This window comes from Electrona antarctica, assembly GCF_951216825.1.
Source record: "Electrona antarctica genome assembly, chromosome: 12".
Classification (NCBI taxonomy): Eukaryota; Metazoa; Chordata; class Actinopteri; order Myctophiformes; family Myctophidae; genus Electrona; species Electrona antarctica.
In genome coordinates, this window is record NC_136793.1 from 33,588,457 (window position 1) to 33,613,717 (window position 25,261).

The following is a 25,261-nucleotide window of genomic DNA, read 5'->3' on the forward strand; positions in this document are numbered from 1 at the left end:
GCGAAAGAAAGTCAAGACTTGTACATATAACATAACAGGGTTATTACCTATGGTTATTACTTATATAACTTATTATATGTAAGCGTATTTGATTTTTTTTTTTTTTAAGAAAAAGAGAAGTATCAAAGGACATATTGACATCCAACGCCATATTGGACAATTATTCAGTTAAATGCAGTATTTTGTTTGTGATTGATTGATTGATATATTTATTAACAGTTTGCAGAATTACAGTACATTTCAAGCACAACTCAATACAAAGACTGTTGTTAACTGTGAGTGGACGACCCAATAAAGCATTACACTTGTTTAGAAGAGGGTCCACCATGTTCAAATCATCAAAACATTTAGAGACGTACACAATTACAAATAGACACTTCTATATAGCCAAAGAACAGAACAGGAATTCATCATAAAGGAGGTAAAAAAGGGAAAAGAAACATATACAGTGAGGGGAAAAAGGGGTGGGGGGAGGGGATTCAGATTCTACGGGGGCCAGTTTCGAATTGCAGCGCCGTCCGTAGGTGCCCTTTGAGAGAGGTTTTGAAGGAGTCAAGGGATTCACATGTCTTAATGACTGTTGGTAGGGCGTTCCACATTTTGGTGGCATAGGAGCGGAAATAATTGAGTCCCTTGTTTGTGCCGAATCTGGGTTGCACATGGTTTGTTGCACTCCCTCTGGTGTTGTGGCTGTGGACTTCGTTAACATTAAGGAAGTATTTAGACAGGTACATGGGTATCTTGGTGGTGTAGCGAATCTTGTTGACCAGACCCATTGCAAGATGCTGTACTCTGTCATCGGCCCTAAGCCATTCCAGCCTGTCAAAGTGGGCAGGGGTGAGGTGGGTTTGGGGGGTGAGGCCAAGTAGGAGCCTGACCAGTTTGTTTTGGGAAGTCTGGAGCCACACACACACAAAGTGCAAAAACAGAAGCAGAACAGGGCAGTGCGGCAGGCTATTCTATTGATTTCACCACCAAATAAATCAAAAGCAAGTTTATGTATAACTTGATTATACAAATTCTGACCAATTAGCAATTTATTGGTTTACAATTTCTAACTCTGATCACATACGTACACAGACACGTTGTAGTAAGAAAACAAAACATTTATTTACAATGTAAAATACATTTTCCCTTTAAAACCTCCTTTAAACCCACAGCAGCCTATATGATAATTTATTGATGAGCATGTATCAACAATTTTTTGCCTTTCTTTTTTCTTTTACACTGTTAGGACTAGTATAAGGAGATATGTCAGATTGTTTTTTTCCCCCACTGTTTTACACCTGTAAACAAAACAAATGTGTGATGTGACAGTAAAGTTTATTCCGATTCTGTCACCATGGGTTTATTATTCGATGTTGTTCTTGAGTCATATAGTGAAACCTGGATTACGAACCAGCTATTAACAAAGCAGTCTATCCAGACGCTGGTACCTACAAATGATCACAGAATTGTGCGTAAAATGACATGTCACATTCCCAAGAGATCCTCACATGGTACCCACCAACCCCAAGTATCACATGACTATCCCTGACCAGAACTCTAAACCAGTTTGTGACACACACACACACACACACACACACACACACACACACACACACACACACACACACACACACACACACACACACACACACACACACACACACACACACACACACACACACACACACACACACACACACACACAGGTTGGTCAGTAATAGTTCTGGGTTGTAGGATAAGTTGTGTTCTGGTTGGTGTTCAATCCAAAACAAAACAAAAAACAACACTCCAGTGTCCAGTCCAGTAGCAGTTGGAGGCCTTTGGTCTGACCTTTCTAACACATCCTGTGTCACTCTATTCCGGGTTGATCAAAGGCACATGGGTTTGCTTTGGGCTGGGAGCAGGGCTGTAAGAAGGCAATAGTTTTGGCTTGCCAGAGGTTGGACGGACTGTATGCCTAGTGCTTTCATGGAGGGTTGGCGAGGGACTGCAGGGTGGGGTCACTGTACCCTGGCATGATAATTGCTGGAAAGGATGTTGCTCATAATGGTATATGGGACTCGGAGGTTGACTTAGGTGCGCGTGTGTCTGGTGTATGAATGCCTGGCTCAGAGCCAAGGTGAGGATCTCAGTTTTCTCCTTGTAGAAACGGAGCTCGGTGCCTCGACGGCGGGCCAACACCAGCTCCCTTTGTGCCACATGCAGCTCCTCCCCCAGTCGCCCAGGCCATCTCTGCTCCCGTCCCATCCAGTCCAGAGCCATGCTGCTACGCATGTACTCATCAAGGCCTCGTTGGCAGTAATAGGCAATCACACTCTGGGGAAGAGGAGAAATGGGCAATCACGTTGCAGGGAAAATAAAGTCAAATACTTTGTGAAGGAATATAGCAGTGGTTCTCAAACGTTTTCACTTCAAGGGACCCGTCTGAGAGTATACAAAAGGGTCCATTTGTACATTTTGTACACTCTCAGAGTTACAGACCCGTAAGGGTCAATTTTTGACCACCTTCAAGGCCCTGGGCCCCACTTTGAGAACCACTGGAAATACTGGAATACAGTATTATAATTTGCACTAAGTGGGAGATATTCAGTCTGATGAGCTAATAATATACATCATCATATGTCGGTGTTGTGCGACAAAAGCAATAATTTTTTATTTTTTCAAGACTCTAGAATAGGGATTCTCAAAGTGGGTGCCGTTTCCACATTTTAGTGGCATAGAGCGAAATTAATTGAACCCCTTGTTTGAGTCGAATCTGGGTTGCACGTGGTGAGTTGAACTCCCTCTGGTGTTGTGATTGTGGACTTGGTTAACATTAAGGAAGTATTTTGACAGGTACATGGGTATCTATGTAGCGAATCTTGTAGACCAGGCCCATTGCAAGTTACTGTACTCTGTCGTCAACCCTAATTCATTCCAGCCTATCAAAATGGGCAGGGGTGAGGTGGTGAAGTCCAGAGGTGCCTCAGAATATATATATATTTTTTAGTCTACAGTACATACACCAAGTCTCTTCACCAAAAATAGCCGATCTACAAGCTCACAACGCGTCCCGTTGTGACGAGTTGTGAGCTGGTATCGGCTATTTTTGGTGAATGTTCCCTCCAGAATAGGGATGCTAGGGTTTAAGTGGTTAAATGCCAAGTACAAAAGTCCAATACTTGTCCTAATGGAACCAGCTCAGTGGCCTTATGGTCAGAGTGTTCGCCCTGAGACTGGGAGGTCGGGGTTCAATCAGGATTTAGAAGACATTTTTAGAATCGGCCTCAGGTGTAAATATGTTAAGGGAGTGTTGAATATGGTAACAGTGGTACCTGTCGAGAGCATTGCCTCTCCCTCAGAGCTTTAAGTGTCCCGTTCCAATGCAACAACTGGAATGCGGTCATCATTTCCTACAGAGAAAAAAGGCAAGAGGCAGAGAAGTGGCAGAGAAGTGGGACAAAGATAAATTATATTGAATTTGATTGACAGTTTGACACCATGAGTAATTTGGATTATGAACTCAAACATCCAGGAATTGAGTAATCACTCATATTGTATTTCTTGAAGCCATAACCAGACTGATTACTGTTAGGCCAGACAGAACAGGTAGACCTTTATCTCTGACTTAGAATCCACTGTCTGTCTGACTGAACGAATGGTGTCTGTTGCAGATGATTTATTACAGAGTTGAACAGAGATTAACATAGATTAACCTAATCAGATACAGATGGAACATGTGACATGTTTATTGTCTGAGGTTGAAGTCCTCTGTGTACATCCTACCCAGAGATGGGTAGGATGTTACATTTCATTCCATCACACATTTCATTCCATCAGAGTCAGAGAGACTTCAGACAAAGAGGCTGACTGGTAGTATTTGCATTTGCCATGTCACATGACTCAGTTTCACCAATCAAATGTAGCTGGCTACATTTGATTCACTCCTCACAGAATATCTCCGTGCCAGCAGGTGACATGAGGTTACACACACAGAATGAGTGAACAGACTAAACAATAGGTACATTATGCACTGCTCTTTTTGTATCCATCTCTCTTCTGCCTTAATTTGTTATAATAAAGTTTTTTTTTTCTTTATCTTTATTTTGTAAAAATCTAAATGATTACTTTGCATTGTTTTTTTGTTTTTAAGTGATATGGTTTAGGGTTTAGGTGGGCCATATTAGATTTTTCACATTGGCTATTTGTTGTTGATTTCAATCAGACAAGCATTTATAATATTATATTTTAGGAATCTAAATTATTTTTATACTTTCTTACTCTCAAGTGATTATTTGGATGACTACTTTATTTCTATTTGAGCATAATTTTAAAGTAACAATACTTTCTATAGCACCTACAGTGCTTACTGTGTTCAGCCTGTACAGTAGTAGTAGGATCCTGCCTGTCTGACTCTTTGTTTACCAAACTGTCTGGCACCTACAGCAGTGAGGTTTTTATATTGTGGTGTCAGCAATTCTGTTCCACTGGTTACTCACAAAGCCTGTGTACCTGTCTACCATGAACAATATACAAGCACATGTGCAGGTGTGACCCATGTACTGTAACACACAGGTGCATATATAAGTGGGTCTGGGTACACACACTAGTCACTATAGCATAAATAGGTTACCACACTCGAAGGTATGTACGGATTGTACACGTGGCCATGTGTATGTATAGTGAGGTGCATGTGTCAAGAGAAAGCTAAGATCCACACCCTGTATTGGGCAGGTGCTGAGCGAAAAGTAGAAGACTAAACAAAATGTAAAAACGCTCACACACTGATAGGCTCCATCAAAAAAATGAAAGAATAAATGAAAAATAAATAAAAATATATATATTTATATATATTTATATATATATATATATATATATATATATATAACATTACACCTAAAAATTCTGTTACCATGTGTATATGTCCACACATGATAGTGTTTGTGTGTGTCTGTGCATGCGTGAGTGAGTGAGTGAGTGAGTGGTTGCGTGGGTGAGAGAGAGAGACAGAGAGAGAGAGAGAGAGAGAGAGAGAGAGAGAATTACTTGGAACCTTTTCATCTCGATGTCCTGCTTTCACAGGAATGATAATGATGCCATTTCCTCCAAGTAATAACCCTCCTGCTGCTGGCAAATTATTATTTACATGGAGGTATAAATATGAAAGGTTCATTATGAATGTGATAGAATTTGGCTACACTTAGCTTACTATCTTCTCATATAGTCATTAGTTACCTTAATGTATATACTATAATAATGAATACATTTTTGAAGGGTGCTAGCCCCTCCAACATCTGGCTTTTGAAATGACGTCATATGGCAGCCAAGTCTATGGACTTTTAATGTTTGTTTAGAGCACTTTAAACAAACTTTACCAGGTGCCCCTGACTTCACACAGGTGTGATGTTTGCCATACATCCTACTATAAATGTGAGGCCAGAATCTCTGTTTGTGTGTCCGTTTGTAGTTCACGTAGTTGTTGGTCGGATAGGTGGTTGTCCAGAATCGCAACCACCTACCCAGAACTGCCAATCTGACCACTATGCCCATATGGGCAAAGAAATGGGTATAATTTATTTCCCCTCTAACAAAGTATTTTTAAGTGCATTGAAAGTTCATAGTTAACACACAATTATGCATGATTTGAGAAAGTAGGAGCTGCCTGCAACATAACTCCCATTCTACCTGGAACTGAAGCATAGTCCGACCCATGTAGGAGCTTAGTAGCAGACTGTAGGTTCCTATGCTGGTGTTTGGGTCACACGCGTCTTCTATAGAAGCCTAGAAGCACAGTGAGAGGCAGGAGATATTTTTCATCAGGATCATACATGTCCGTGTTAGCTTTCATAATTACAGCAGGATAACATTCAGTTTAAAGAAATCAGAGCTGAAGCTACGTGTTTGCATTGGCTGACACTCACAGCACTGTCTGTGGAGGCCTGACACAGGCTCTGACTGATAAACTGAGGGGTGATACGTCGCGATGGTAGCTCGTTTACCAGGGAGTTCATCAAAGCCACGCGAGCAGCATCTCTACGGGCCTCTGCCTGAGTCTCACACACCTACACATGGGGAGATGGAGGAATATGAAGGAAGAGATGAAAAGATTGTTATCTCACTCACTTCACAAAACACTGTTTGTGTCTGTTGTTCAGCTTAAGCTCCTGGGTTAAGGTTTGAATCGCCAACTCTACAACAATGTGGGTGACTGCATAAGAGCTGATCATGATATCAGAAATCAATTTATCAATCAGATGAGAACATCAGAGCCAGTCAGGTATAAATTAAAAAACCTTGGAAGAGTGTGTCTCAGATATAGCATATATATATATATATGCATATATATATATATATATATATGAGATATAGCAGATCTACAAGGATCAAGTGAGCTTAATCTGAGTGTTGTTGTGTAAAGACATTTCTTTCAGGAAATTACAAAAGGACACACCTTGTAATTTCCAAAGCAGCTTCCTCCAGGTAGAGTAACATAGCAGACATGGGGCGGCCCAGGGGTAGGGGCAGATTCATACAGCAACAAGCTGTCTGAATGGCCGGCTGAATCCATCACAGAACACTGGGATTCACTGGATGACCCGTTCAGCTGGCCCACCTGTTTCTGCTCCCAGAAGTGATGGAGCATGGACACCACATTCACTGGATAGAAAACAAAGGTTATGGTTGTTTAGCCTAAGATATTGAATATATTGTTGCATGCCTTTAGCTCACCGTATTTTCAGGGAGCGACATGATCATACTATGAAGTATATGAATATCTGAAATTCAAGATGCTACCGTATTTAACTTGCTTACAATCAGTAATGCATTCATCACCACAACAGAAAATGAGGTCTGTTTTGAAAATATTTGAGCCAAACATATGCATACGAGTTCATCTGAGTTTCTTCATAATGGAATGAAGTGCACAGCGCAATTGCAATGACAATGTGTAGAGTATGTGATTAATTAATCTTAATCAGACACAGAGTGCATCAAGGGTATTGTTATGCTGGTGATAAAAGGAATTTGAAGCCTCTTCTCTGACACTATTAGAAGTTAACAGTTTTTTCTACAGAGAACTGCATCTGCTGGCATGTGTGCATGAATGTGTATAAATGTTTATCTATGAAAGTAAAACAATCATTTTTTAAACTATAAAATTAACATTCCCAGACATGGTTTATTTAAGTGGAATTAGGTACTGGTACCACCCCGTCACGAGGCTGCACAGATCAGCATTTCCAGAGTTTCTGACCCTCAAGAAAGATTTAGCAGCTTCCTGTGGCCCTCATAGAAAACTGACTGAAGGTTAGGCTACCCGATTGATGTATTGTAAGGCTCATCTATCGTACATGTTATGTAACAAATCATGTAAGCTATCAGTAGTTTCCCTTTGCTTGTACTGGATAATAATTAACACTTAAAATGAAGATTTTGTCCATTTTGCAGAATATACACTTACGCAAAATAAATTATATATTGGTCACTCAAATCTCGGATAAAATATTTGCAATAGTGCACCTCGTGTTTTTTTTTTTTTTTTTACTTACGGTCTTTGAGGTCAGTGTCAGTCTCCCTCTCTGACAGGTGTGACATCATGTTCTCCAGCATGTAGTCTCTACTCATTCTTCTTCATCCAATTTTCACCCCCAAGTTTCACCAAATACATTCACACCAGCTTTTTCACAGACTTCATCCAGTATAGCTCACACATGCTTTATCAAAGTAAGAGCAGTTGCAGCTTAAACACAACCTTAAAAAAGAGCAGCCTTCATCGTCCACACGGGCGGGAACACCACAAGGAACAAACCTGAAATCCTAATGCCTCTTCACTCTCCCTTTCTCCGCTCCAAAACTCCCTCTCTTTCTCCCCTCCTCCCTTGTGTGAACATCTCCCTAGATTTTCTCCTCTGAAGCAGACCACCTTTGTCACCCACACTGCCAATTAACTCAGAGGGCCCCTCACTCTTTCTACACACAAGTTTGCATGCATATATGCACAGACTCACTCTCTCACACACGCTCAGAGGTCTGGCACTGGAATGCTGTACCCCTCCCCTCAGGCGGTGCAGCTGGCTAATCCCTGAACAGTCAGTTAAAGACATACACAAACTTGCCCAGTTGAGCCACAGAACTTACCCTTTGACAATAACAAGAAAATGTGCACCAAAGCCAAAGTCTGGGTGAAACATTTTTCACACAGAATATCTTCAGCATCCAGACATCTGACCAATGAGATGAGATGATTTGGTGGGGGTGGAATGGAACCATGCTGTTGACTTGAAACGCCTAGTCTGAGGCCATCAGACCCAGGGCCTGAGTTCCATTCAGGCTCCTTGTATGAATGGCTATTGTTCTGGTTTGAATTCCCATTCCCTTACACATTAATGAACTAAACGCTGAGAAAGGAGTGGTCTCTTTGCTCCCCAAGTCCTTCACATTACATGCACTTCATGGTGTATATATCTCAGTGAGGCACGGTAAATTGGTGTGTCTATTTCCTGGCCAACTGGAGCAAACTGCACCTTATGCTGAACACATTGTTGTGTACCATGAGCATGTATGCTCCCACATGCGTTTGTGTCCGTGTGTGTGAGACTCTATTCAGTTCATTGGTTGCCTAGAGGGCGGATGTGGCTATCCATTCAGACACTTGTCTAAATGTTGGGTCACCTTTGAACCAGAGCCTAGTACCGCAGATGAACGCTCTCAAAGGAAGGAACTTGTATTCTTGTTCGAAAATCGTAACTCACATCAATCATCCTGTCAGGTTTAAAATGTATTTATACTTTGTTATCAATGGCTGAAAACAGATTTTCTAAAACGCTTTAGAGAACGATTAAAAGCTTAAAAATCACCTAACCATAAATAGTTTAAGCTTTAGAACGTTAACCATGAACTTGGGACATGCATGTCTTACATGCATTTCCATTTGATTTAGAAAGTAACTATTACAAATTAAACATGTCATATTTCAAAGGCTTTATTATCAATTATGCAACTTGATTAGTATGTCAAATTGTAATTTACAATTTCCACTGCTTTATATACTGAGCATTCATTGAAGGTCAACTGCATACCATACCGACTCTGAATAGTTGCAGAGATTTACACACACTTGACTTTGTCGTCTTCAGCTGTGTCCTTCATTTTGCCTGTTTGCCCAGACTTATAATAGCAGTCTTGTTGGTATATCCTCATTGCAATAGTCCATCATGTGTTGTTTACACCAGATGGGTAGTGAAGGAAAGCAGGCAAAAACACTATTGACAACATTCTTTTGCAGTCCTCTTTATCCCCAGAAGGAGTCGCTATCCAAACTGGACTTGATGTTATCCTGGTTATCTCTCGTAGCGCTGGTCACCAGATTAGCCTCCCCCTTCTGCAGGCGTCTCCTCTGTGCTGCCTTTTGTTGCTTGTTCAGCTGCCTCCGTATCTTCTCGCGCACCACTTCCTACAATATACAATCACAAAATAACTAATTCAAACAAAAATGTATATACTGCACTAGTATCGATGTATATCAGACCAGCAACGACCATAGACAACTGATGCAGTTTAAATGGGGGTTCTCCTGAAAAGTGAGAACGGTGCCAGAGATTAACAGAGGCCAAACAGGTGCCCACACAGGAGATTAAAAACATCTTGAAAGTGTTTCTAGGATAAACACCGGGAATATAGACTTAAAAAAAAGAGAGCACTCAAAGAAAAAAAAAGAAAAGAAAGATAGGAAGCAAAGTTTAAAACAAAGTTCAGTCTATAAAAGCCAACATGTTTCGACCTCTCAGGGTCTTCATCAGGGCAAGAACAGTGCCAGAGATTAGCTGTACACAGACAGACGGATGAACAGAGGGCAAAACCTTCAGCCGGATGGAGACAATTATGTATTAGAATGCCAAGATGCGATGCAACTTCGAGGAAAGAAATATTGGGGTGAATATTGCTCATAAAATAAGTGTTTAGTGCACTGTTTGTGCTTCGTATAACAGCACATTAACGGCGAGAGCAGTACAAGACTGCTGTGGAAACGGTAAAGAAATGGTATTATACACGTTTTCATTCTTATGTTCCCGGAGTTCCATGTACCCGCTTACCCACACAAAAAGGGTTGTAAGCAGGGAACATGCGAGTTTTGGACAAATCTGTAGGCCTCAGAGTGTAAAATGTACAAACCGGTGGTATGGTAGAGCAGCTTGCTACGCTGCCTGTTGTAGCCTCGCTGTCTGTTCTACTCCGTCTGTGTTCTGCAATGTGTAGAAGGCTGTCTGAGTCTCTGCAGGGGAAACACACCATAACAAACATATTGGGTTTATCATGGTACATTTTGTGACAAATAAAATCAATTAATTGTAATGAACTGGATTCTAATGCCACATTTACACCTTAAAATACTATCTGGATATCTTAAATGGAATGATCAAACTTGACCATGTCTTTACACCTGGTGGACTTGAAACTGCGAATGATGTGGACTATGGTCGCATTCACACCTAATACTTCGGTAGACTCGATGGAAGACTAGGGACCACTTTGTGGAAGCTAATGGGGATCCCAATAAAGAATAAAGAAAGAATAATAAAATGACCAGCCTTGAGTAGTGGTTTTGTGTACCTTGTACAGTACAGAGCACCATCAAATGGCCTTCCTCTATTTTTGAGGCGCTAGCCCCTCCTATAATTCAGCTATTAGTGTAGATATTCATCTTACAAACATTAAATTCCCATTGACAATGAAGAGAATTTACATCATGTGGATGAGCAAATTGGCTATTTTTGTCCTACACAAAGATATTAAATTCCCATTGACAATGAATGGAGAATTTACATCATACGTTTCTGAGCAAAGATAAGAGCACCCCTCACTTCACACAGGTGTGATTTTTTATATAGAACAGATCATTACATTACCTGAAGGGTTTGAACTCTTTATTGGAGGTGGACAGTTCTACAAGTTCCGGGCAAACATCATTCGTTTCATTCTCCTCTTTCTGCATCTCTCCCTCGCCATCACTTCCAGCCATTAATACAGTTCCAGTATCATTTTGTTCTTCCTCCCTGGTTTCACATTCTTCTGCCTCATCCGGTTGTTCAGACACGTTCTGAGAGTCTGCCTGAGGATCACTGACTTTCAGCCCTTCCAGCTCCAGCATTGCATGGTTATATTCCTCCATGTTCACATGTTCAATCTGTCCTTCCTCTTCTCCTGCCTCTCTTTCCTCTTCATCGTCATCCTCCTCTTCCTCGGGTCCTGCTGGGTCTAGCAAAGTGGCATCTCTCTCCAGATCTTTAGTGAATCCACTGGCTGAAATCTCCACATCTAGAGAGCAAGACCGCCTACAGGAATATACAATAAATAGTAATATCTGGAGTTATTGGATTGAATTCCACAACACATTTTTGAGTGGTGTAAACCACTCCTACAACTGGCTTTGTTAGTCTGTCTGTGCTCAAAAAATGAGCACGGTTGCTATGGTCACCCAGTTCACACGGGTGTGATTTCATTACGTCAGACCACAGCTGATCAGTCTATATAAGACCTTACACCACTCAGTTCACATGGGTGTGATTTTTTTTAAACAAACTGATAAGACAGAAGACAGTTGAATATAGATGTGAGATACCTGATGTCTTTGAAGGTTGGATAGAGCTCACTCTCATATTGGTATCGTCTCAGAAAGAAATCCCGGACACATTTTACATCTCTGTCAAAGTACCTATGGCAAAGAGATTCAAGAGATCAACGACCTGTTCACAGATACTGTGGGTATGTCTCTCTCAAAGTTATTATAGCAATAACACAGACAATAGTGTATGAGAAAGAGGACTGACCATTCAGCGTTGGTGTGTGAGGTGGACACCATTTGTGGGAAGTCAATCATGGTTGCATGGTCCTGGTCATCCACCATCAGGTTGAACTCATTAAAGTCGCCATGAATCAGCCCATGATTGGCCAGTTTGACTATCAGCTCCATGACTTCATTGTAGAGAGCAGGTGGGTCTTGCAGCTCACGAATCTGACATCTGATAGATATAGAACAGAAATGTCACAAAGATAAAGCAACATTAATAATCTTCATTTATATAGTACTTTTATAAAACAGGTGTTAAAGCACAAGTAACCTTTGGTAGAGGTCTGGGTTATGTACTTACTTTTCCATAAGGTAACTAGTTCAATTGGTGAGATATCTATGTTTTCCTTTCGGACATAAAAGAACACCCTGAATGCATGCTGTACTGGGTTTTATAAAGTTTTTATGTTTGTTTATCTACAGTATCGAAGTCTCTGTGTAATCCAGGTAACTCGAGAACCAGTCGCCCCACCACCGCAGGGGGTGCAGTGCCCGGTCCAGGCTCTGGACAGGGCCCCTGCCCAGGGTCCATATGGAGCTGGCCTGTTCTGACATCATTCTGATGTCTGCGTATACTCTATATTTGGGAATGCCTGACAAGGAACTCCCCAGGCTCAGGTCCCCTGCCCATAGACTCCATATTTGGGCATGCCTGACAAAGAACTCCATATATGGGCATAAAGGGGACATACGAAAAGCGATGAGTAGTATACAAGGAATAAAAGGGACATAGACATAATATCTGGGTGGGGCATGCATTTCCAACTTGCATCGTTCCAAGTAGGCCAGTGCCCAACGGGCACCGCTGTAGAGGCTCCAATGCATAATATCTGGGTGGGGCATGCATTTCCAACTTGCATCCTTTCAAGTAGGCCAGTGCCCAATGGGCACCGCTGTAGAGGCCCCACGGGCACTGCTCTAGTGTGTTCGTCTGCCCACCGAACACGAGAACCTACTTTTCTCTCGTTCCCCGCCAGAAACATGGAACACGTAGTTCTCGTGTTTGTATTGTTTAATCCATGTTTAAGGTCCGATCGTAATCCTAGCTGATGTTGCTACCGCAACAACACTCTGGGACACGTTATTATTTATCCCACCACAGTTCTAGGAAAGCCCTGCTGTGATTGGCCAGTAGTCGTTGTGATTGACAGTTCTCGTTTTTGCGACCAGTCATTAGTCCTACAACTACAACCTATCTCAAACCCTCACCCTAAACCTAACCCCCCATGGGGCAGCACACCTAAACCTAACCTTAACTCATGTCTAACCAATGACTAGTCTAAACTAAGTATGCACCCCCCTAAACCTAACCAGAACGGCCTAACCTCAGTAAAACGATGCCTTCCCGGGAGCCAATCAGACACATGGTGAGGCGGGTCTACCCTAGAACGTTGGTGGGATTCATAATCACGCCTCTGGGACACTCTGGCCGCGGCCATTTTGCATTGTCAGCCCTGTCTTCAGAGGCCTGTATCTCGGAAGGGACATTGAGGGGGCAGATTTGGCCCAGACAAGCATTCAACGGCCTGTAGCAGGCGCTGTGATACTCGCGGTCCACTTTCTCCACCGCCGAGCGAGACAACAACAACCAGTGATGACAACACACACAGATTTTTTTCATAGTAACATGCGATTACGGATATTTTGTTCTTCAAAGTAAGTGTTACGCGCGATAAAACCTTGGCAGTACGATATCGAGTGATTCATTAATGCTGGCGGGTAAAGTATTAAATGAGTGCAAGATATCTCGCCAATTGGACTAGTTACATTATGACAAGGTAAGTACACAACACAAACCACTACCAAAGTGTCCCTGTGCTCTAATAACTGCTTTACAAAGAAATAAGAAAACAAAGGATTCACAGAATATTCAGTAGTTACATTACAATAATACAATCTACTTTCTTATGAATAAGAAAGAAAAACACAAACAGTAATGATAAAGGAAAAATGATAGTGGACTGAAATGGCGTATTACACACAGTGGATATCCATTGATGAGTTCCATCACTACAGCATGTCTGTTATAGTCCACAGGCTTGGGTACTGGAAAGCCACGATCGTACAATGCCTGAGAGAAATATGATATCACAAAGATTACATCATTTTATAAACAAACATTAGGAAGGTATCTTGCACCAAAGTCAGCCAAATGTGTTGTATCATGAATCAATTCATGATATGACACATCTATGATCTATCATAGATACCTTCATGTAGGCATACTCCTTCGTGGCAGAGAGGCGAGAGAGGTAAAGCCAGGACATGTTCTTCCTGTGTTTGTGGTAATCTCTCTTGATCTTCAGATTCCTGAAGGAGGTTCGCCCCAATCTGTGAAGCTTGAGGGCATACTGGTCCCCTTCTGGGCTAGCCACGATATATATATCTACAGGGATGCAGATGTAATCAAATGTGTGTAAACATGTTTTAATATGCATTTTTGGGTGCTGTTATTCAATTTAGCTAATTGACCAAAAATATTTTCTTTTACAGCAATACAGTCTAAGATTGTAATTGTTTGCAAGGAGCAAACTAAATTACATTTATACCTGAATACCTAGCATAATTAACTCTTAGCGCTGTTGGAACATTTATTGGTCAAGTCTTTCACCTCATGACCACTTTATATAAATTCATGAATGTGGCAAATGTTTTGTTCACTTTCCCCAGCTCATTAGGGAACTTGAATCAGTGAATGTCGAATCACATGAAATGTTCTCTAATCAAGCTATAATCATCTAAATGTAATATCTGTGTTTGTGAATTTGTATTTGTACATTCTAGATTTGTTTATTTTGTTTTACCTGACTCTTTCCCCACGCCAATCTGATTGCCAACCGAGAGCAGCACCTCTCTTGAGCAGAAAGTCTTCAGGGCTAGGTAATCATACCCTCCATATACCAGCCTGTAGCCCTGCCCCACTGAAATGAATACAACCCCCATTAGAACTTTCGGCTACATGTACAATATCTACCTTGCTAGATGTGAGATATTTACTTACTTTTGTTTTTCTCATAAGCCACAAGTTTGTGCTTCACTAGCTCTCTGAGGATCTTGTTGCAGCCTCCATGTTTGAGGCTGGCGATAGAGGCCACGAGACTCACTGGGACGATCTCATGGTTCTTCATCCCCATCTCAACCTGCATGAGGAGGAATAGAATAGATCTTTGAACTGAATGCATGTATGTCAAACCTATGTCTTTAAATGTCTTGATGAATTGAACACACAGGACCACAATGGAAAACAAGCCCTTAGGGCTTTTTGTATTATCCTTTTAGCATCATTGTATAATACCACTGTACTAACTGTTAATAAAGTATTCAATCAAAAAACAGCCATCATTGTATAATACCACTGTACTAACTGTGAATAAAGTATTCAATAAATAAAAAAACAATTAACTGTACTACTACCCAAATACAAAAAAGGTATTCAGGTATTCTAGCTACATACACTACATAAAGTAACGTAGCTAGCTACAAAGATGTGCTACTCTGAGACACGAGATACACTGCAGCTCCGTAAATAATTAGCCTGACCAACTCGAGTAAACCTACTGTAATCACTTACCGCTGTGAGAACTCGGAAGTCGTCTCGTGTCAAGTACCTCAGGACTACAACATTTAATTTCCCCATATTTATGCTGGCCTGGTGCAAATCTATTAATCTAATAAACGTGAATGTGGATAATTTTAGGATTTTTCCTTCTTCGTTTTAGTAAACACATGTGCACGGCGGAAGTGAATGACTGAGAGCAAGTGACGAACGAGTTATAAACGGAGGTGACGACACGTCCGTTGATTTCCGTTGCGTGACGTAACATGACGACAGACCTCTAAGGACCACGCAGACCCACATTTGTCTGTACTGAAAAACAAGTCTCATGTAAATAAATAATTCATATATTTTAATCAGTTACTAAAAATGACAGCACACTCAAATGTTAACTTGTCATTTTCTCACAGATATGTTATTAATATTAATTATACACTCCCATTCCATACGATATATCAAGAGATCTTTCTCGTTATGTTGCGATCAAAATAGCATTTTGATCGCAATTTAATTCAATTCAAAGGGCTTTATTGGCATGACAAAATGCAATGCATAGTTGCATACAATGCAAAAGTGGAAAAATACAATCAAAACAAAACCAAATATGGAGAAAACTTACAAAACGATAAGAATTGTGCATTTTGCTGTCACAAATGGTTGGCATAGGTCTGCCTTTCTCAATAGTATATTTGATGATTTTTTTGTATTATTATTATTATTTTTTGCATAGATGTGTATATTTTTATGTCTTTAAATGTTTCGGTGAAAGTTTAATCAACCCTGATGTGACTGTACCTTCCTTGAATCCTTGGACTGTACCTATTCTACAATCTGTTATACTGTTATACATTTTTCAATGAATCAATCAATCAAGACTGTGCTGTGCTCTGTAGTCTGTACCTTTCTCCCTCCGTCTCCGTGCGGTGGCGCTCGTACAGCGGAAAAGGCTGCTAAAGATCCCGTATGTTATTGTAGCTAGCTCCTTTAGCAGGCTGGCTAGCTGCTGTGACGCTGCTACATTCTGCCGCTACCCTCTGCCGCATCGGGGAACTCCGATTAATTCGACCCCCTGTGTGAGAACCGTTCGTCGTAGACGTCTGTAACCGTCGTATATGTATTTATCATGATATAAAGTCACTGAACGGGCCGCTATTTGTAGGAATCGAAGTGAATTTCGGAACCGGTTTGGCGGGACAAGATCGGGCTAACAATACGACGAGCTAAAAGGCTAAAGCGGCTAACCCGCACCACAAAACAGAACCAAGTCGTTTTTACATCACATTAGTAAGGTAGCTATCGCAGCTAGCTTAGCAAGCTACCGCGGCTGTCATGGAAGACAAGACCTTTACTAAAGAACTAGACCAATGGATTGAACAGTTAAACGAGTGTAAGCAGCTAACGGAAAACCAAGTCAGAACACTCTGCGAAAAGGTATGTGGAGCCCGATGTGTAACCAACCATTTTGTTACCGAGATGGAAGGCTTTAATGTGGCCTACATTGTGAAAGGGGGGACGTCTAATTGCTGGAAGGAAGTTAACAGCTATTCCCCACCCCGTTCGAACCATTCGGGGGGTTGCTAATTAATAACGTCCACCAACTATAATCAAAACGTATTTGATGTATTTCACACTTTAAAGCTACACCAAATACACACAGCGTCAACTTTTATGATTTCGGTGCGAGAATTGAGTCTTTTCACCAATGTCCAGAGAGTGAACCGGTCCCATTTTCAGCCTGTCTAATAATAGGCCTGCATTTTGCATTTTCAAGTGTTTTTTTTAAACAACCAAAAAAAGATAAAATCCGAGAGTTAATGCAGTGCACGCCATCGTAACATGAACATACTGACAACCATTTGAATGTTATTTACTAGGTTGTTATGTTGCACCATAACAAACTTGTATGTAGCTTAATCCATCAACCTGAAATCGACACAATGTCGGAGACCATTGTAGCCCATTTCAGTGGTTTGGTTTGTTGGAATCTGTTCTACATGTCCTGCTGCTATTATTGTAGAGTGAGATCTTATTTCCAGCTAGAGCTGTAATTAAGTTATGTGACAGTGACACACAAATGCCATCAGTACACACAACTCGTGAGTTTGTGTTCTCAAAATGAATGTAACTTAAACATAATCGACCAATATCAAAGGTTATATTTTATGTATCAGTTGTGAAGAATTATGTAACATGCTAATGATGCTATTACAACGCCTGTGTCTGTCCCTCCAGGCCAAGGAGATTCTGACCAAGGAATCCAATGTTCAGGAGGTGAGCATTACCCAAGATGGTTTCCCTTCTGTTCTACTTGTGATACCATTATAATTTGTGTAAAATACTTGGATTAATATCTATATTTAGAATAAAATTACTGTTTAGTGATCTTTCATATCTCCTGGCAGATGGATAAACAGGAATGTTAAAGAACAGCTTTACTTATTTTCAGAATGACGTTGTTATAGCCAGCTCCAGGGTCATACATTTTTCTTTCTGCCTTCATCATTGTGCAGCAAAACATGAATCTTTGTACTTCAGGTGAGATGCCCTGTCACTGTGTGTGGGGATGTCCATGGTCAGTTCCATGACCTGATGGAGCTGTTTAAGATCGGAGGAAAGTCTCCTGACACCAACTACCTGTTCATGGGAGACTATGTGGACAGAGGCTACTATTCTGTGGAAACTGTCACACTGCTTGTCACATTAAAGGTACTGTATGCACATTTATTGGCATGGTTTTGAGTGTAGTTCATGAGATATCTGATTAGTAATTTGAACAAAGCAGGGTTTGCTATAGTGAAGTTTAAGGCAATAAAACACTTTTCACTAATATATATTCCATTACATGGAATAGTTTTCTATTTCTTCATGTTGCATGTAGTGTTCTGCATTCTGTTACTGCTGGGGCTAATTTCAGTAATGGATGCTTGTTGAGAAATGTTTCTGTGAAATGTTTGTTACATTGCGTGTCATTATGACTCTTATGACAGACACCACAAAGTCTAATCACCCTTTTTGTTTAGCATATTTGACACACTAAACATCACAGCAAATAAAAACGATATTCTGTGTCTAAAGATGCCCTGAACTGGCACAACACGATATGCTACCTGATTAATACCTTGACTGTATCACAAGGGAGGAGCTGCAGTGTTTTTAACTTGCATTATTTTACAGCTTTATTCTATTTTGAGTCTGTATATATCAATATTGGGTTCATGCGACATTGAATGTGTGTCCAACTATCCAAGATGTCATTGAATAACATGTAGCTACCACTTGCTCCTTAATTGTAAGTCACTCTAGATAAGACTCATTGTAAAAGGTTTATATTTATCTTCATTTTTTTGGCATGAAATGTAAATAGCCCACTCTTTAATTGTAAGCCACGCTGGATAAGACTGTAACATGTTTTGTCTTCATTATTTACAAAGATATGTAAAACAAAATGAGACATTTGCGAAGTGGTTCTGGAAGACTAGTCAGATAATTAAAATTGTGTCTGAATGTGTCACACAAGCAGCTTAATTTACTTGAACAGACTATTGCATCTTACTAAATAGCCTTTTTGCGATTTGGATGTCAGGATGTTGCAGAAGTTATTGTCATATTTGGTGCTACTTGGCACCCATTGTTGGTATCATTGAGCAATAGTGTGTTGCATAACAAACCTGTTTAGTAAATGGGGTAGAATCACACGGACTGCTTTCTGTCCTAACTTGACTTTGAAACATACCACTGCAACAGTTCTACAGCTTGTACAGTTGCTGTTTTGTGCCACGCCATCACACGACAATACTTTGTATGAAATGGGGCTTAAGTAGTTAATCAGACTAATTGATTTAGTCGACTGTAAAAAACTAACTAACTCATTCTTCTGCGTCGGTTTGCCTATATAAAAAATACAACAAATTATCCAAATAGTCGGGGAAAAAAATCTAAAATAATTGATATAATTATTGCTAACAAAGTTTTTGCGAAAGAAGTTGGAAAGGCTATATTATGTGTGCATGTGCACATTTGTATTGAGCACTGTAAATTGATTTGCATGGATGACATGCATTCCTTAACCACTACATACATGCCAAACCTTCATCCAACCCTTTTCTAAAATAGTCAATTGAAAAGCGACAACCAGCAAAATGTTGTCATTGGCAAGTATTTTCATCTTTCTATTCCAGGAGTCTGCCCAAGAATAGAAGTATAAGAATAGACACTCATACAGTGTACAGTCAGAGACGCTCCTCTTATAGGACTTAAAGATGTACTTAAAGATGTAGTTAAAGTGATAATGCCAATTACTGTGCTATATTTTGTAATCAGTTAATAACCTGGCTATTGATGATCCATGGCAAAAAAATTGTTTATAGAATTAAATCGGTAACAATTGTTTTTATTGTCATGCACCTGCAATACAGCGTTTGCAACATTGCAGGTAGTGTGAGGAGCAGAAAATCAAACCATAGAAGTCCTGTGCAATATGACCACACAATATTAAGACCCATGTAGCATGAGTCAACAACTAAAGTTGAAGTAGATCGGTAGGGGAACAGTGCTCGAGTTATGTGAGCTCATTTCATGCATTTATAGATGCGTGAAATGCATGATGCATACTGTTATCTAGTTTATCAAATTAGTGGTGTGCGATATAACTAATAGTACGATTAAAATGTTTCTACAATCAGCGTTTTCTGAGATTGTGATACCAGTGAGTGGATTGCACATTCTATTGGTTGGCTGCAGTTGTATAGCTTATTTTAAACAGCAGTACAATGTGCTACTTGCTAAATGGAACAGATTTACAAGCCTACATTCTTATGCTATATATCTCTTGCAGAGTCCTTTTTCCTCATACACGCATCCAAAGTTCCCTCCCCCTGTTTACGGTGTGGCTCTGCAAGAGTAGTGGCAGTGTAGCACAGCAAGACAACACAATCCAGTTGTTCTGTAAAATATAAATTGATGACGGTAAAATGGATTAACTGGTTTCGATTTTCTGGCTTGGATTTCCCAGAACAATAGTTATATAGCCTGATAATATATTTTGTCTAAGATTTCAGTTTCAACAATATAGATTTTTGGTGACATTACTTTTCCTTTAGCGCCACCCTTGAGCAGGACAACCTAAGGGCCGCAAGCAGAGCTTTAAGACGCTTATTCTTATTTTATTTATATTACAGCAGGGATCTAGTTTGTGTCCATAAGTTACGACCATCACATCTGTTTCTCATAACAATCTGTTTTTCTGCCTGCCAATCCAGGTGCGTTTCCAGGAACGAATCACTATCCTTCGTGGAAATCATGAGTCGCGGCAGATCACACAGGTGTATGGCTTCTATGACGAGTGTCTGAGGAAGTATGGAAATGCCAACGTCTGGAAATACTTCACAGACCTGTTTGACTACCTGCCACTCACGGCCCTAGTAGACGGACAGGTGAGGGATAGAAGAAAAGATATATGTACCTGTTTGTTTATCTGCTCCTTTCTGCCAAACTTCGATAGACTTTTGAGGGTTTGTGTGTCTTGGCATCTGTTTGTCATGTGATCCTGTGTATAACATGTCTCTCTCTTGGTAGATTTTCTGTCTCCATGGAGGCCTGTCTCCCTCCATAGACACTCTGGATCATATACGAGCACTGGACCGCCTGCAAGAGGTCCCACATGAGGTACAGTATTAGTATTTACTACAAATGGGTACAGGCTTTAGTTTAGACATACTATTGGTCCGACTGTCATTAGACCGACAACCTACCTCAAACCCTAACCTAACCCTATCCGCAAGCACGGAGCAGCACATGTTCGACCGCATGTCTGACTGTTGTTTCCACATGTCTTGGTGTGTCTAATCTGCGACTGTGTGTGCATCCCACTACCTACAAATACACAATACGCTAGGGCTGCAAGCAACTATTGATTATTTTCGTAGCCATTATTCCATTGATTACTTTTTTGAATTAATCAAATCATCTTTCAGTAATAATCGATCTACAAGCACACATCGCATTGCAATGTGGTTGGTTGTGAGCGTGTAGATGTGCTTCAAATTGATTAGAAGTGACTAAATTGATTAGTTCAATGAACTGTTACAACACTAGAACACATATTGCCCAAAAGACGTCCCACATGAGGTACAGAATTAGTACCCACCACATAAAGACACAGGCAGAATCCACATGCATGCATGGCATGCACACATTGCCTGCAACAGGTCCCAAATGAGGCAGGTATGTATGGTGAGTGACAGCACTTGAGGACATTTTTAGCTCTGCTGAACAGTGCAGATCCCTGCAATGACTAAAGTAATGTTATAATATAAGTGGACAATCCCCACACACACCATTTCTCATAGCCGGGGAGCCACGGGCCCAAAACCTGTGATGTCATGACATACATTTTATTTGCGTTATGGCCATTTTTGTATACCACATATAACAAATATAACAAATTTCATCATACTTCTAAGTAGCATGTGACATGTCAAACTAGGGGGTTTTCATGATTCTGAATCCATTCCAAGCATTAGTTTTGCACGAAAAACACTCATTGGCCCATTTGGGCAAGTGGATATGGCCGAATCTAGGCCAAAGAGTGTTTTTCGTGCGAAACTAATGCTTGGAATGGATTCAGAATCATGAAAATCCCCTAGTTTGACATGTCACATGCTACTTAAATTATGATAACATTTTGCCTTATATTGGTTGTCTATGGTGGGGGATACAAAAATGGCCATAACTTTTATTCGCGATATTTCCGGCAGAGAAGACCTCTCATTCTGTGGACCTTAATGACCAAATTAATAGAAAAAATACAAATAAAAAGTATGTCATAACGTCACAGGTCCTCTCAAATTTTGGATGGCTGGCTCCCCGGCTATCATGTTTATTTGAGAACGCTGATGCGTTTCGGCAAACAGAGCAGATTAAAGCTGGATGTCATGATTAAACACTGATCCCTTTGTTGATTGAACAAACGGATATGAAAGACTCTTTGACATTTACAGACATATTCTCCCTCCATAGATGCACACAAATTAACCCAATCGGTCGCAATCTGCGTGTGCATCCCGAGACAAACTGCAATCTTTGGGACCTCATAAAACCCTAATCTTTGAATCAAAGAAAGTTAATCCATGGCGCGTTGATACACAGCCTATAATGAGCACGTGGCTCAAATATGGAGGGCTATCACTTCCGGGTCGGGCGGAAGTGGTCTCTTCTGCATTTTCCGCGCATTACACTGGCACTGGCCTCACGATCCCGCCTATAGTAACTGGAGGGAATATGTTAATGTTAATGATACTGATAATCTAAATAAAATACGATAGTGGAGTAAGTGGACCATTGAACAACCTCCTGTTTGTTTTCTAACAATCACTAATCTCTCTCTCTCTCCGCAGGGTCCTATGTGTGACTTGTTGTGGTCAGATCCTGATGACCGTGGTGGTTGGGGCATTTCCCCCCGTGGTGCAGGCTACACCTTTGGCCAGGATATTTCTGAAACCTTCAACCATGCCAACGGCCTAACCCTGGTATCCCGTGCCCACCAGCTTGTCATGGAGGTATGACAGACATCTTTTGTTATTGTGTAGGCATAGGGCTTGATTCTTTCATATCATGAAGGTTGACTCGTCACTTTTCTGGTTCCCTGTTTCTCATGTATACTAATATAGTTTATACAAGAGACCTTGGGATATTGTCCCACTATTTAACTACTTCTACATGTATGAAACAAAGGTGGTTCAATTTACCAAAAACATTTTTGGTTTCCAGTGCTACACACCTATCTACCTATCCTACCTCATTAGGGGAACTGCTATTTTATCTTGTGAACATGGTGACGCCTACCAGTTTCATGTTTGTACAGCACTTGACTTTAATCACTTTGGCAAATTTTCATACTTATAGTAATACTTGAGCCTACTTGAAACTTGACAGAAAAAGACTCGCTCACTGTATAAATAATGAAGGAAAACTCCTTAGACCGAGACTTAAGAAAATAAGCTAAAAATAGCAAATCACTGAATTGATAAAAAGACACGTTTGTACCGTAATATCCCCTACTACTTGAACCCTATCATTACTAATATGGGCATTTCATAATAGATGCATATTCAGCAAAAAGCAGATCTACAAAGATTGCATCGCAACGAGTTGTGAGCTTGTAGATTGACCATTTTTGCCCAAGACATTTGTAGAGTGAAGAAAGGAGGGCACCCTAGGGAACCCGGGCTCAATAGAAGTATGTATGGTTTATGTAGTTAAGTGTTGTATTTTTCATTTTCTGTATTGTACATTTTCTACTAGGGTTATAACTGGGGCCATGATAAGAACGTGGTAACCATCTTCAGTGCTCCTAACTACTGCTATCGCTGTGGCAACCAAGCAGCCATCATGGAACTGGACGATACCCTCAAATACTCGTTGTAAGTAGTGGAGACATTCTAGTCTGTTATGGATGTGTACCTTAGCCATTGTTTATAAACCACTTACCTGAAAGCAGAGTTGAAGTGCTTCATAAAGGCATTGAAACCACAAAGGGGGAGAGATATGGGGAGTGACACATGGCAAAGGACGTCGGGCTCGGGAGTCAAAACTGCAGCACGCCGGCCGGCCGGCTCGGCAGCCCAGGTCCCCAGACGGTTGAGCTAACCGTCGGGGCCCCCATGAACTAATGTTAACTCGTTTATAGATGGTGTTGGTTCCTTTTGTAAAGCCATTTCTCAGTTGTACTTCTGTCCATTAAATAGGCACATTTTCATCACCTTAACCATGTGCTTTTCTTTTCCCACCCATAGCCTTCAGTTTGACCCTGCCCCGCGCCGTGGTGAGCCCCATGTGACCAGACGCACTCCTGACTACTTCCTGTGAATGTCCAAAGCCATCCCTTTCAATCATCCACAAAGCAACACCCACCCTCTCCCCTACTCCTACACTGGGGAAAACAACAATACTGTACCAGGGATAATATAAACCTAAACTGATTGGCCTGATGAACAGATTATTAAAATTAAAAGAAAAAAAGAGAAAGAAATTAAAAAACAAGAACAACAGCGCCCTCTCCAGTTGTGTTTAGAAATATGCTGTCATAATGCTGTGCTTGTGGAGATGAAAAAAAGAAAAACACAAAAAAAAAAACACAAACACACAACGAAATGTTAAAGATTTATTGTTTTAATTCTTTTTTGTTTTAATACATGTTCGAAAATGTTTGACAAATGATAAACTACCAACGTGGACCAAATGTGCCATATTATGATCCTTTACGACATGTACGACTCGCAAGGTTTTTTCCTTTCCTTTTTGTTTTCTTTTCTTTCTTTTTTTCTTAGAACAGCAATATAACTCAACCTACCTGACATCATCACATCACATCTCATTCATGACATATGTGCTTTTTCCGTTGCAAGTTATTACAAAAAGAGAGGATTGCTTAAAGTAGTACAGCTGTTATTTTTAGCTCTCTGGTCTGCAGCTGGCTGTCATCTCAGCAACTACATACTGTAATTTGAATAAGAGACAACGGACGTATGAATAAAATGTCCTATTGACAAACTACTGGGCTGTATTTGACTTTATTTGTATAACTTAGTTTATTGGTACAATGCTGGAACATTATGTACATTAACGTTAAAATTCTACAAACGAAACTTAAAACAGAAATATTAAATTACGGCTTTCATTTTGTCTTTTAAACAAGTTGGCCCTATTATGTGACTGCTCATCTCTCGGATAATAAATGTTTTCCTTTATATTTATCGTGACTCACGTTGTTTTAATTATTTTGGGGGAGGCAATTGGTGTTTTAATGTATGCCTGCCTGGTGTTTATATGGTCATTTCTATTTTAGGAATCCCATTCACAGGGCCCAGAACATGGCCCAGAAGGCTCTGATC

The 25,261-nt window shown here is 40.5% G+C and overlaps 3 protein-coding genes across 3 annotated transcripts; 1 reads left to right on the forward strand and 2 right to left on the reverse strand.

The window, feature by feature from the left end:
* Positions 1-1,679: 1,679 nt before the first annotated feature.
* Positions 1,680-7,793, reverse strand: LOC306933411 (protein limb expression 1 homolog). The gene is made up of 6 exons (XM_079515626.1): positions 7,518-7,793; positions 6,419-6,624; positions 5,889-6,029; positions 5,653-5,748; positions 3,303-3,380; positions 1,680-2,304 (listed from the first exon to the last, which is right to left on the reverse strand). The coding sequence occupies exons 1-6, from the start codon at positions 7,591-7,593 to the stop codon at positions 1,843-1,845; spliced, it is 1,059 nt and encodes a 352-aa protein (XP_079371752.1). The 5' UTR covers positions 7,594-7,793; the 3' UTR covers positions 1,680-1,842.
* Positions 7,794-8,934: 1,141 nt separating this feature from the next.
* riok2 (RIO kinase 2 (yeast)) lies at positions 8,935-15,561 on the reverse strand. The gene is made up of 10 exons (XM_079515374.1): positions 15,387-15,561; positions 14,817-14,955; positions 14,620-14,736; positions 14,026-14,201; positions 13,798-13,886; positions 11,796-11,987; positions 11,588-11,680; positions 10,875-11,300; positions 10,141-10,240; positions 8,935-9,421 (listed from the first exon to the last, which is right to left on the reverse strand). The coding sequence occupies exons 1-10, from the start codon at positions 15,450-15,452 to the stop codon at positions 9,260-9,262; spliced, it is 1,560 nt and encodes a 519-aa protein (XP_079371500.1). The 5' UTR covers positions 15,453-15,561; the 3' UTR covers positions 8,935-9,259.
* A 740-nt stretch (positions 15,562-16,301) lies between these two features.
* Positions 16,302-25,123, forward strand: LOC306934079 (serine/threonine-protein phosphatase 2A catalytic subunit beta isoform). The gene is made up of 8 exons (XM_079516541.1): positions 16,302-16,802; positions 17,604-17,642; positions 17,907-18,077; positions 20,630-20,803; positions 20,946-21,035; positions 22,766-22,927; positions 23,673-23,791; positions 24,164-25,123. The coding sequence occupies exons 1-8, from the start codon at positions 16,701-16,703 to the stop codon at positions 24,234-24,236; spliced, it is 930 nt and encodes a 309-aa protein (XP_079372667.1). The 5' UTR covers positions 16,302-16,700; the 3' UTR covers positions 24,237-25,123.
* Positions 25,124-25,261: the final 138 nt, after the last annotated feature.